The 14,292-nt window shown below is 40.7% G+C and overlaps 1 protein-coding gene across 4 annotated transcripts in view; it reads left to right on the top strand.

The window, feature by feature from the left end:
• The window catches only part of MEGF10 (multiple EGF like domains 10), a 156,607-nt gene extending 142,581 nt beyond the window's left edge, over positions 1-14,026 (top strand). For all 4 annotated transcript variants that reach the window (XM_068246753.1, XM_068246769.1, XM_068246752.1 and 1 more), the window contains exons 23-24: positions 2,642-2,848; positions 9,841-14,026. In XM_068246753.1, coding sequence (XP_068102854.1) covers positions 2,642-2,848; positions 9,841-10,001 — 368 coding nt within the window. In that variant the 3' untranslated portion in view covers positions 10,002-14,026. The remainder of the gene's footprint in view (positions 1-2,641; positions 2,849-9,840) is intronic.
• Positions 14,027-14,292: the final 266 nt, after the last annotated feature.

The following is a 14,292-nucleotide window of genomic DNA, read 5'->3' as shown; positions in this document are numbered from 1 at the left end:
CGTGCAGGACTTTGCGTGCGATCTAAACTTATCTAAACTTAGCATGCCTAAACTTATCACGCCTAAACTTATCACACCTAAACTTATCATGCCTAAACTGGCTTTTCACCAGTGTGGTGCAAAGGTTATGTATGTATATATATAAACAAAAAATGTGTAAAACAAAGAGGGGCCAAATAGAATAATAAGAATAATGCATTACCAAATAATGAGCTACTAACCCAGTTGTAGGCTATAGATGCACAGAGGAGGAGTATTACCTCCATTTGATGAAAAACTCAATTTTTTGTATGGTGCCCATAAGCAATAAGTATCCGCAGTGGGACAAAAACCACAACCAGGTGCAAGAAGAAATGTACACCCAGACATACAACAAACCATAGGGCATGAATTAGGCAGAAAGTGTGCAAAATTGAGTTGGTCATTTAGACCTGGGGGTTCGCATGCTCGCAAATTGTAGATCCACTGAGATTCTCGGCGTAAAAAGGAGGTGATTGAAATCGCCCCCATGAATTTGTAGCAATTAAACCATTATCCTCTATGGAAATTTAAATATTGAGGAAGGGTATACCGGTGCGACTACACTACAGAGTCAGGCGCAGATTCCTGTCGTTATAATTTAAACAGGCAACAAACTCGTTGACTTGCTCACGACTACCCGTCCAGAGGACGAGGATTTCACCTGGATGGAATGTGGCACAGGTACATCGCAAGACCCTCATCCCCAAAGATGGATCTCTCCCACTCCCCCAGGTACAGGTTCACGTACAACGGGGCACACGTCGTCCCCATCACGTCGCCCTGCACCTAGAGGTAGAGGTCATCATCAAACGTGAAAAATGTTTGGACAATGGACAAAATGGACAAAAAATGGACAAAATAAAATACAACAAATCCAGCAAAAAATCATTGTGCTCAGCATCCTGCGTGCCCAATTCACCCAAATAGGAGGCAACAGCCTGGACACCGGGCCTTGGAGGATACTCTAATAGAGGACCTCGACATCCAATGAGACCAGCAGTGTCACAGGTGGGACTGTTTTCAGTCATAGAGCCCCTACTAGATACAACAGGGTGGCCAGGAGGGTGGTCTAAATGCTTATGCACTTTTGGATTTGGCAACGGTTATATCTGGACATTGGGACCCTCATGTAGCACCCCCACTGTCCCAAGAGGTCCAAAATCTCACGCGTCAGCAGACAAATTCAACATGCCCTCCCCGTCTAAATCAAGTGCAGAGATATCTCTTTCAACAGCTCTCATGAATGTCCGTATGCCCACATTACCCGAGAGTGGCAGAAATTTTGTAGAATGATTATAGATGTCTTCATTGATTGCAACATACCAGGGTTGGATGTGGGGAACTGGCTCCATCTGGTGTACTCAAGTTCCTCCTCTGTTTCCCCTACCGACATCAAGGATTCACCCCTCAAAAAACCAATGCCTCACAATCTCCTTGTCGGTCACAATCGCCTCGGCCCGACATCCAAAATAATTTTCTATAGAATAAATGTAGATCAACAATCAATTCAAAACGGTCCAATTGCTGGACTGGACAAAATCCTAGGCACATCCTTCACAAATAATAGTCTCAATAATAGTGCCCAAGAATGCAGACTAGAGAAAATAATTGTACAAATCTTCAACCAACAAATGTGAAAACATAAAGTACATGTAAAGAAAATCTGAGCTGGTTACAAAAAAAAACAAAAAAACGAATCCAGACGCTGGCTAGATCAGGTGAAGCCCCTTACCGCGCCGAGAGCACAGAGCACTGGGGGGAGTGGAATGGGTAGGGGAAAGGTGGGGAATGGGCGGGGAGAGACAGTGAGAGGCTCTGAAAGGCGGGGAAGGGGTGTTACGCAGGAGTTACTCTCCTGCAAGGGACGCCCCTTCCCCACTAATCTACTGACAAGCAACATAGTGTTGCCATGGTTTCCACCAGTAAGTATTCTAAAGTATTGTTATAGCAGCTGCAGGATTAAAGAGAAACTCCAACCTAGAATTGAACTTTATCCCAATCAGTAGCTGATACCCCCTTTTACATCAGAAATATAATGCTTTTCACAAACAGACCATCAGGGGGCGCTGTATGACTGATTTTGTGCTGAAACCCCTCCCACAAGAAGCTCTGAGTACTGGGGTACTCTGGGCAAACTGCCACAATGTAACAATGTTCACAGACAGGAATTAGCTGTTTACAGCTGTCTCTAACAGCTAAAACAGCTAGGAGCAGCTACATAACCTGCCCACAGTAAAAATGTCACCATGTAATAAATGTCAGAATGTAAATCGGGGAGAGGAAAGATTTTACAATGAGCAAACACTGACTAAATCATTTATACATAATTATGGTAAAAAATGAAGCACTTTTTTTACTACATTATTTTCACTGGAGTTCCTCTTTAAGTTGCCGGATAATATTTAATGCCAATCAGTTACAAAAGGACATGTATAGATAGTGAGGATATATGTAATATAGATTTTGTGCGAAGTAACCCTTGACAATGTTTTTCAGCAGTGAAAATACAAATACGCGTCCGGCACAGCCCACGCCCAAGACTTTATAATGACTTTATTGGATAACACGTTATATATAACACTACTCCAGATCCTCATGACTCATTTTTTCTTTTGCTCAGGTCTGCTGAAAAGCTCGGCATATAGCATAAGCAGCTGTTCACTAAGCAGCACTGAAAACCCATACGCCACCATAAAGGATCCACCAGCACTCCTGCCTAAACATACAGAATGTGGCTACGTGGAGATGAAGTCACCGGCGCGCAGGGACTCTGCCTATGCAGAGATCAGTAACAGCAGCCTGGCCAATAAAAACGTTTACGAAGTTGGTAAGTGTTTCTTCCTTTCATTTCACTTTGCGTTACTTTTCAAATGCAGTACTTGATTGGATAGCTAGTATCTCAGCTCAAAGAAAAACTCATACATTTACCTTTAGGATTTGTAACTTGCACTGTCAAAATAATAGCTGGGGTCATGTTTACCACCTACACATTTCCTTTCCTTGCTTTCATACACTTTTTAGGTTGTGTCTGAAAACTACAGGATTTGAGTATACAACCTGATACTATTTATGCATTTAATTCAAATAATATATATAAAAATAATAAAAAAAACAACACATAAATACGGTAACAACTAGCAGATACTCTTTTCCAAGTAAGAAAAAGTTCCTGATTGGTGCTGACTGACGAGTTACTGCGTTTTGCACAGAAGAATGCATTTTTTTTTTGACTACCCTTTAGTAGAATGACTCTTTATGCTGGGGATACACGGTACGTTTCTGTACCGTGTATCGACCAGCTGATCTGGCCAGTTGATAATATTCAGCTGGCCTGATCAAGCCACTCGATCCCCGCCGGCGGACAATGGCAGGGAATCAAGCGCTGATAAGGAAGCGCCGGCGGGGACGAGCAGTAATCGATCCGCGCACACGAGCGGGGACGCGGCTGGGGTCGATCCGGCGGCTAATCGGCCGCCGGATCGACCCGTATATTCCAAGCATTAGGGGGATATTTGTAATGGATATAATGTGTAATTACCATTATACCATTCTGAGTATATTTGCAAACATGCTTAGAGGCCCGTCGCCAGCATCGGTTCACACACAAGTACCCAGCAGGCTCCTTGTTGCTGACAAACTGAAAATTTACTGTCGTTACTGACAATGTTCAGTGAATAATATCACAAACACCTCTTGCTGGGCCATTGAATTATATCACTTTATTTTTTCATTTTTTTCTTACTTTTGTCTGCTACTCAGGGCCGGCGCTACCATTAAGGCAAAGAAGGCAGCTGCCCCAGGGCCCCAGAGCTTGTAGGGGCCCCCAGTGGCTACAAGAGGAAAAAAAATTTCAAATCGGCCTTATAGTTTTTGAGAAAATCGATTTTAAAGTTTCAAAGTGAAAAAAAAATACACATTTAAAAACCTGCTGACTTTAATGGTTAATAGCAAATCCACCTTAAATGCTAGAAACCCTAAATTTGCAGGATATGTTAAGGAGATCATTAGGAATAAGAGGAAAAAACAATTTTTCAAAAAGACCTTATAGTTTTTGGGAAAATCGATTTTAAAGTTTCGAAGGAAAAAAGTATACTTTTAAATGCGGTAAATGTCACTTTTAGTAGCAAACCTAATGGTAGTGTAATTTTACATGCATCAAACGAAAGCGCAATAAATTTCCTGACGGGGTTTCCAGGGGGTCTATACGCAGCCGCAGCGCTTTGGCCAGGGATCGCTATACAGCCGCAATATGGCTGTATGAAGATCCCTGGCATTTTTTCCTATTTTCCCAATTTTTTTTTTTTATGTTTAGAGTGTGGGAATTTTTTTTTTTTTTAAATTATAGGGGGTCCCCCCTCCTGAAACTTTTTAACCCCTTGTCCCCCATGCAGGCTGGGATAGCCAGAATGTGGAGCTCCGACCGATTGGGACTTCACACCCTGACTATACCAGCTGCAAAAAAGGTCCCCTAATGCCGATTTTTGTTCCGGAGTATATGTTGGGGGGGCCCCCCAGGTTTATTTTGCCATGGGGCCCCATTGTTGCTTAAACCGGCCCTGCTGCTACTGATGTCCCTGGGACATTGTAGAAGACTTTATTGGTCAGTTCCAGGGAGATGCATTCAGTAGCTGATCCCAATCACTAACATAGGGGAGGTATTCCTAAGACTCCATCCCAGTGTCATCTCACACTGTGTTATAATGCAGAGAACCTGGAAGCAGGCAGCATAATGCCATCTTATCTTTTGAATAAAAATGCCCATTAATGATAGAAGATCTAAAGGAGGGGTGTAACCTGCGTGGGGTAACTTAATGCCCAGTCTGTGTTGTTTATCTCTGTATGACATTAATGAAAATATGTTGAAACTAAACGAGGGCTGTAAAAAGTACAGTACCTCAGACAGACTTCCTCCTAAGGTCCTCAATTGCTCTTTGGTTGACTGCTATGACTCCTCTGCCTTTAATACAAGAAAAAGTCTATGCTTCTGGGCCATATGCAACTCCCCTTTCTCCTAAGTTTTGGCATATGACTTCGGACTCCCCAGCCGGCAGGTCTATTGCAGACGATTGAATCAGACTTTACAGAAAACCAAAGGGCAGCGTTTTTAACCACTTGACCACTGAGGTTTTTTTTTACCCCTTTAGGACCAGAGCAATTTTTATCAGTGCTCCTCCCATTATTTTGCCAATAACTTAATCACTACTAATCACAACAAAATTATCTATATCTTGTTTTTTTCGCCACCAATTATGCTTTCTTTGGGAGGTACATTATGCTAAGAATTATTTTATTCTAAATGCATTTTAATTTGAATAATAAGAAAACAATGGTAAAAATGTATTATTTCTCAGTTCTCAGCCATTAAATGTTCTACTGTGGATAAAACCCACACATTTCATTTGCCCATTTGTCACGGTTATTGCAACATTTAAAATATTTCCATAGTACAATGTATGGCGCCAATGTTTTATTTGGAATTAAAGGTGCATTTTTTTGTTTTGTTTCCATCACTAATTATAAGCCCACAAATTAAGAAATAACAGTAATATACCCTTTTGACATACGTATTAAAAAAAGTTCAGACCCTAAGGCAACTATTTATGTATTTTTTTCGGTACAAAAAAAAAATGTTTGGGTACTATTGGGCATTGTGGAAGGGAAATAGTTACTTTTAGATGTAAGTGTTGGTATTTTTATTAAATAGAATGTGTTTAGATGTAGTTTTACTATTTGGCCACAAGATGTCCTCACTCTATTACCGTTTCACGTGAATCAGAAGTAATGAGTGGCACGGTAACTTCAGAAAGATCGCAGGCATCTAATAGATGCCGGCATTCATTGCCACAGGGACTTAAATCTGCATTCCCATTCATTCATCTTCCCGGTAACGGGCGGCGATGTGATTGAGCGCCTGTCGCTGAAGAAGTGTTTTCACGGCCCTGGGGCTTCAAGTGAAGTTTTCCCAGGCCGTGATTATACTGCACCTGGTGCAGTGAGTAGTTAAGAAGGGAATTAGCAATATAAACAAATATAACAATTTTTAAATATAAGTTTTTATCAAGAAACATTCATCCGAAGGTGCTTATACATTATCAGGTTAGCATTTTTCAATATGAAAAATATTTTGCAATGGTAACATATTGTCTAAAGATAGTTATATTATAGTTATATTATTGTTGCTTTTTGTTGCAGCATATTAATTTTCAAGGGTTCCTCACATGGTAAGGAATATTCAGATAGCGTGTGTGCTTGCTTCTGCTGTGCTGTTTTCCAGACCAACATTTCAGTGTCTTCTTAGCTGTAGCCCCCCCCCCTGGCCCCCCCATCCCCGGGTGACATGCCTCGTATATGTGAAAGAGGCTCCAGCCCTTTCCTGTACAGATCTAAATTTACCACCTGATAGTTTTGTAATCAGAGGGATGATTTGTTACTTATTTTTATAAAGCAAGGCTTCTGTAGTCAAAGATCTTGCTTCAAAAAAATGTGAGCACCTGAAGTCTTTGCTGAGGTAGCGCTTCCACTGAGCCGGTATGCATCTTGGAGGGTGCAGACCCGCACTTGCAGTGATGTGAGTACGTGTCATACACAGCTATAGGCATTCCGGTGCACGCTGCAGTAGTAGTGGATAGTGGTGGGGAATCTGACTGGATACTTTAATTTTTAATTTAACTACTTAAGGACTTTAGTAGTTAAAATCTACACCCTGTTTTCATGGCTATCTGGCTGCCAGGGTATAGATTTCAACTCAACGCTGATGTGCGCATCCGCCCTTTTTGTCCCTCCCGCCCATCTCCCGTTGCAGCTCACTCGCTCTGCCTGTCTCTGCCCTGTGAGCGGATCAGGAGACAATTTCATTGGCTCCTGGCCCTGTCTTTCAATGTAAGCAACTCCCATTGGCTTACATTGAAAGGAACTCTTGTGCCTGCGCTGTAGAGCGGATACGATCTGGTTCGGCTATTTCTGCCTTACCCGAAGGAAGAGCCGCTACTGCGCCCACGCTGGATCCCGGCAAGGTAAATAAATCGGCACTTGTCAGGCTTGTTGGGGGAGGATTGCGGGACGCTTTGGGGGAGCCAGCGCTGGACTGCCTGCAGCTACAGTGATGGGGTAAGCCTCATTGGGACCCTAAGGCTTCCCTCTCCCAAGTGGTTAACATCCATCAGGCTCTACTAGCTGAGGAAAACAGGGTGTATTCGCTAAACTGTGGGAAGCAGAATAAGGTGCGTTAAGTCTCACCACACAATGAGTAGAGCATAATGCAATACAGTACATACAGTACACACCATGCGTTATGCTCTTACAATGCGAAAGACTATATGCACGTTATTCTGCTTAGTGCTGTTTAGTGAATATTCGCCATTGTTTCTTGAAGTAGGCCCTGACTATTCTGCACACATTTGCAGACAGAGTGTGAAGGATAGTAAAGGCTGGTTCAGCAGAAAAGCATTTGGCAAATTTCGGCAGCACTTACCGTCATTTGATATTTCTGTCGCATTTTGACCCCAGCATTGGGACACAGAAGCGCCGGTGTGCCTTGATCCTGAGACGGTTAACGGCGACTGTCGTTTACCGCCGTGAACCGTCTCTACAGCAACCAAAAACGGTTCCGCGGCAGGCAATACAGTACAGCTATGTGCAAGGTCCAAAAACTCCTTTTCTTAATTCCCAACATAAAACGAAACAAAAAAAAAGGGATAACATAAGCACTGCAAGGTTCCGCTTAGATCAGCCACTTCACTGTCAAAGTATTTGGCTAAAATATCATAAGTAGATTCCTGGATGCCTGCTTTAGTTTAGGGCTTTAAATTGTACACATCAATGTTAAACCAGAATAAAGTATATACAGTAAGATATTTGGAATACAGTCAGCGAGGTAATCAGACATAACTAGTGCTGGTTCTCTCATGAAGCAAGGCGTAGAGAGTTCAGGGGCAGCATTTCGTGTACCTTCCTGAGGAGGAATGGAGTATCTAAGGGTGAGCAGTTTGTTTGTTACAGACTCACAGCCAGTGTGCTATTGTGTTGAGCTGCAGCATGTCATGTGAGAACATTAAATGAAGCAGAGTAAATTGTCGGGTGCTGTGCGATCATTCCAAATGGGGGGGGGGGGGGGGGGGGTTTATCCTCACAAGCTTGCTTCAGGCAGCAAAAAGTCTACAACCGGCCCTGTACATAACACATTGAAAGAATAACCAAGAACTAATTATTGCCATTGAGGATTGCTGATTTTGTACTAGATGATTTAAAAAAAATGGTTTCAGGATTTAAGCATGTAAATAATCTATAATTCTATTAACTATATTAACACTGATACCTTCTGTGTTACTGCAAAAATACATGTAATAATAAGGTTTGTACCAGAGAGAACATTCAGTTACACACTTATTGCTGGATTTAATGTAAGTGTATGTTTGGACACTGCTAATTGTGTGGCACTGGCCCCAGTGTATAGACATTTAAGTGTGCCTGAACTAAAACAATTATGACGTGTCCAGCTGTGGCATTAGGCTACCTAGTAGTTAATTCTCAAAGCGTTTGATCAACTATCTCACCTTATCTATTTTTTCACTTATCCATATAAAAGAATCATCCAGCAGGCAAAACAAGTACTAAAAATATATCAAGAAATGTACTGGTAATACTATCACGATCACACACTCCAGATGGATATGCTCCGTGCGTAAAGCAATACCAGTTGTCTGGCTGTTCTGCTGATCATCTTACTCTAATACTTTAAGCCATAGACCCTGAACAAGCATATGCCGATAAGGTGTTTCTGACATTATTAGCTGCATGCTTGTTTCTGGTTCGTTTCAGACACTACTGCAGCCAAATAGATCAGCAAGACTGGGATTGTTTACAACAAAATAAATATGGCAGCATCCATATTCTGCTCACTGCAGTTGTCCTTTAAGTTCCTCAGAAATAACTTCTTTTGTATTGTGTGTCTATGTATGTTTTTATCTTTGTGTTTGAAAACTCCAGAGAATTTATTTTCTAGATATGAGGAAAACTAAGTTAGAAGTTATGTGAATCAAACCCCAGGTTTCATATCACCTGCTGCTGTATTGCTTTCTGATTGTGTCTGATAGAGGTCCCTCTTAAGCTCAACACACACCATACAATCTTGGTTGTACAGATTTACCAAATCTATGTAGTAAAAGGGCCAACAGATTGAAAATACCTTGAATGATTGATTGGATAAGCTCTTCTACTACATGAAAGTGGTAAGATTGAACAACCAAGATTGTATGGTGTGTGTTGAGCCTTAACCAGGGTGGTCCTCAGCCAATCAAAAAAAGTATGCTTAATACTTGCTGGTTAGCTGACCAGTGCGGCACCACTGCCACTGGCTGGGATTTCCAGCCATCCCAGGCCATTCACCACGCACACACGCAGCCATCTTTGTAAATTAATGATTGTTTTCATCTACTAATCCCTCCGTCTTTTAATTAGTTTTCAGGGACAGATGCTGAGTTTTTGACCAGACTTAATTTATTCAGTTGTTATGTAATTAGTGTCTGTCTGAGTGTGCAAAGGGTTAATGATTTATTCTGTTTGGAATTTGGCCACATCAATTGAATACCTCTCCCCATTTTGAATAATTGAATACCCCTATAATTGAGGATGAGCATATAGATCTCTGTATTTAGAAATTTAAAAAAATGATTATTGTTCAAGAGATGAAACTATGTATTGTGGAACAAATGAAAGCCGTAGTAGATAGACTGCCAATGTGATAGTAAGCAAACATCATTTATAATACTATTACATGTCTATGTTATTAATAGCCGCTCTGTATTGTCTATGTTACCACAGAACCTACAGGGGGTGCCATCCAGGGAGGCCTCAACAACAACTGTAAAGTCAGCCAAGATCTCTATGACCTTCCAAAGAACAGCCACATTCCATGTCACTATGACCTTCTCCCCGTCCGGGACAGCACTTCATCTACCAAGCAAGACACAGGCAGCGAATGACAACAGTAATCAGTCAAACAGCAGTTCTCAAGCTGCATTCTAGCGGAATGTCTGCTTCATTTCGCTAGACTGATGCCCCATGTGACTACTGTCATCTGCATGAAGTGAGGATCAGCACAGCTGAAAACATTGCCAAGCAATAGACAAAGACTTCATGATAAGAGGACAATATGGATAACGTTCCATCTGCTGAGTTACAAGGGCTGTGAATTAACTCGTTTTTTTTTCCATTTACGTTCTATGACTTCTTTGAGATGTTTCCAGTTAATACAATGATGTATATACCACTAACCGTTTTCTACAGATGGAACCTACATTCCATGTCCTCTCAGTGTTGAGTGTATTCTTCACTGTCACAGATATTTGATTTGCACTGACCAGGTTGTGTATGACAGACAGTTGAACCACAAGTCAGTGAGCTTTTATGCGGTAGCGTAAGAGAAGTGTTATCTATGAACTGGAAACTCATATTGTAAACCACTAAGTGTGTGAATGCGCGTATGCATAAGTGTGTGTGTGTAACTGTAAATTATGCAGCCCCTATAATACTCATGTAGTTATATTTCTTTTTTAAAACTGGGTGATTCATTATTTCGAAAGAGTAGGTTTAAACATAAGATCCGTTTCTGTTATGCTAAAGTGAATCTAAACTCAACTTCATGGTAGTAAAAAGTCTGATTATTGAGGAGATAATAAGGAATTTTTTAAAGTGTGCTTGCATCCATGACACACAAAATGGCTGCCTTACTTATGTGCTTGAAAGCACCCAGAGCATTTCCTAGTGAATTATCTAGTTTTGTAAACCTTATAATAGCTACAATTAGGCATAATAGATTCACATTTGATGACATAGCAGTGATGATTCCAACACTTTCTACTGATTAATGCATGCTGTAGTTAATCTGTCCGTGTTCAGACTCATAGGAAATGACATCTTCCATTAATCATTTAAAAAGCAATGATGGGTATGAGTCTTTTATGAAGCCATTAATATGAGGCTGCTTTTCAATACAAAGCAGTCTCTTTAGGTCTAGTGGTAATGCAACTGTCTGGATAGTAAGATAAGTCAGATGATTACAGAGCCAGAATCTGCTACAGGCTAGCATATTAAACATGTCAGCCATTTTGTGGCCTGGTTGAGCATTCGGCTTGTTTATGAGGTAAAACGTAAAGACTTCAGCAACGGATGTGGAGTATTGTGCAGCTGCACACGGGGTAAAGTCTATAGGTACATGACTAGCACTTAGATTAATATGGAAGATGAGTGTGAAGTTGAAGGACATTGAGAGTTTACAAGGTATTATCCCATTATACAGTACTATTATTTAACTTACTACATACGGTTTCATAAACAAACATTGGCCCACTGCCATTCCAAGTCTGTACTTATGTCAAATGTTCTTTTATACCATTATTTCAGCAAGTGCATGTGATAGTCTGATTGCAGTACAGAAAGGACCTCATAGCTTCCACAATGTTACTGCACAGGATTGAATGTTCTCTGTTATTATGTAAGGTGCATATCAGCTGTTGTTTCTGCCTGTTTTGTTCTGATTTGTGAAGGGGCTGTGTGAGGATATTGGTGCATGCTGTACATAAGCAGTGTTATTCATCTTAGTTCATTAGGCAGGTGATTGTTCACATTCTAATATAGAAATAGTGCCAATGACAGTGCCAGGTAGTGATGGCTAATGAGATTCGAATGATTCTCACTTGCAAACAAATGCAATGCAAATGGTATGCGACTTGGATTTGGGCCAACCAATTGCACTTCCTGTCAATTCTGATTGGTCTAATTCCAAGCTGCATACAATTTGCATTAAATTTACCTGCAGACCGGAATCATTAACATCTTGTTGGCCATGTTTAGTGCCAAGTAGATTTCTTTTTACGTGGAGGTCAGAATAGTTTCTGTGCCTTCTCTAACCTTTTTGCACCTTTTATGATTTTATTTTGTATTTTTTTCCTTTATAGTTAGAGACTATATGCTTTATGCTTAAGCAGGTCTTTTGCATAGCTCTTATATCGTTGTTATTCTTGGAATCGTTTTTTTAGTACGAAGGCACCGTTCCATCTCTTTAATACTATGTCTTTGCTGGTTCAGTTGCTTCTCTTTGTAAATAGATGTATCAGGGATTTAAGAAAAAAATCATGAGGGTTTGATAACTTATATGGAGATCCACAGTAAATCATTCCAAAAAGTTGAAAGAAGTCACACTGATAAAAGTCAGATGGTGAATGCAGCCATTTCATTTGCAGCTGTGTGCAAAAATAGCCATTTTTTCATACGTTATAGAACGTTAGTAAAAAAACAAAAAACTTGACATTTTTGAGTTAATTCCCAGGAGGAACACTCACAGTAACAGAACAGAACCCTGATCAGACCTAATGTACAGATTACAGAGCAAAGTCGTGCTGAACTGCTGAACGCAGGGACGGGCACTGGGAAGATAGGCAGAGAAATGGAGAGCAGGGACATCAGTGCTGTAGGGGGTTAGAAACACTGTTGTAGCTATGGGGCCATGGGCCTCACTGCAAATTGCCCCCAAGCATTGCATGTGTTTATAATTGCATGATATATTTGAGCAAATACAGCCATTGTGTGCATGAGGAGTAAGCAGAGGAAAACAATGGTTTTTAATGATTACCACAATTCAGAGCACACACAGAGTTGATAATAACCACTACAGCAGCAATAAATAGACTGGAGAAGGGCCCCGTAGGTCGAGGGGTCCTGGTACAGTCGCAACCCCTGCACCCCCTATTGTTGCTCCACTGGGTACAAGATACAGCAGGAAGTTATTGTAAATAAAGGCAGTTATTTTTTAGAAATATGACACTGTGACCCTACTTTGGGCTGAGTTTCTCTAAGTTCACATTGAATATGTTTTGATGCAAAGGGCCTGGGAAGACTCTGGGAAATGGGACAAAGACAGAATGAGGGTGCTGAGGGTGACATCATAAACAGAATTACACATTTTATCATCTAAAAGAGAGGATAGAAGAGAAAATGGTATCAATACCCACTAAAGTGCAAGATAGCACTGGTTTATAGACACCTGCTCTCCTGAGACCATGCTCAATGGATTCCTCTCAAGCATAAACTGTTCATTGTGATTGAAGTGTAATTAATTTTGGCCTCCAACACATGCACCTATGTTTATTGACTTTGTTCCTGTATAAGGTGTGATGCACACCTGATTCCATACACAGACAGGGCCATCTTTTAAACAGCACAAATGAAACATAGATGTCAATAAGCCATAGCAATACATTTCTGTATACTTATTACTGATCCATTTCTAAGACCATCACCTGCCATTGGGTGAGCATTACAAATAATCACGAGAGTGCAGGCAAGTAAATGACAAATTCAGCAGACTCACTCCATGGACAAAATGGCTGCCACTATTGTGTGCTGACACCTCAGTAAGCTTAACGCCTTCTTTCCCCTTCATGGTTTCTTTTCCTCTATATAGCTTTCCCAGGTTTTTGTTGTACATTAAGGTTATGTTTTGTATATGAAATGTGTAATTTAAGAAATAAGATCTTTCGAGGAAAAACATGATAATGTAGCAAATTTTCACATTTTTTTTTAATGAATTCATCACATTATGGCTTTTATGGCCTCTGTTAGCCTAGTGCTAAGCGTATACTATAGCAAGGGCCTGTAACACAGCAATAAGACTGTACCGTAATGCCTGTGCTACACGTTAAGCCTTAATAATCAATATGCATCTCCATAAAAACGACAGTGAAGCCATGCCTGTGATTTTATTGTATAGTTCATGTGGATATATGTCATAGTATGAGTGTGTCATTTTTCGTTAGCCTTTTCTAGCTCCTTGCCTGTATATACAACAGTGTTACAAGATAGAGGACACTTTTTGTGCTTCAGCCGGTTTGAGGAAGCGTGATACTATTGTTTTGATGCTTTTGTTCAACAAAAATCTTTTTTCAACTCTTTATTAAGATATTTTTGTATTTCTTTACCACAATAAAATATATATTGTTAAACTGTAAAATGGTTTATGCGGTATTCTTGCTTGGACTGTTACATTGGGCTCAGTGGCGGACAAAGGCAACGATGGGCCCCTGTGCATAATAAATTAAGCGGGCCCAGTGTGAGTGGGCGTGGTCATAACAGATCATGGTTGGATCCAAACAATACCGATGAGATAAAAGTACTTGAACCCAGGTCACATTCTGTAGGCACTGTATCAATGTAGCACACATTTTAAATTTGTATCTGACTTCTTGAGTTTCAGAGAGAAATACATGGAGAAAAGCC

The sequence above is a fragment of the Hyperolius riggenbachi genome, chromosome 1 (assembly GCF_040937935.1).
Source record: "Hyperolius riggenbachi isolate aHypRig1 chromosome 1, aHypRig1.pri, whole genome shotgun sequence".
NCBI lineage: Eukaryota > Metazoa > Chordata > Amphibia > Anura > Hyperoliidae > Hyperolius > Hyperolius riggenbachi.
The sequence above is the reverse complement of the archived record's forward strand: the minus strand, read 5'-3'. Positions and strand labels throughout refer to the sequence as shown.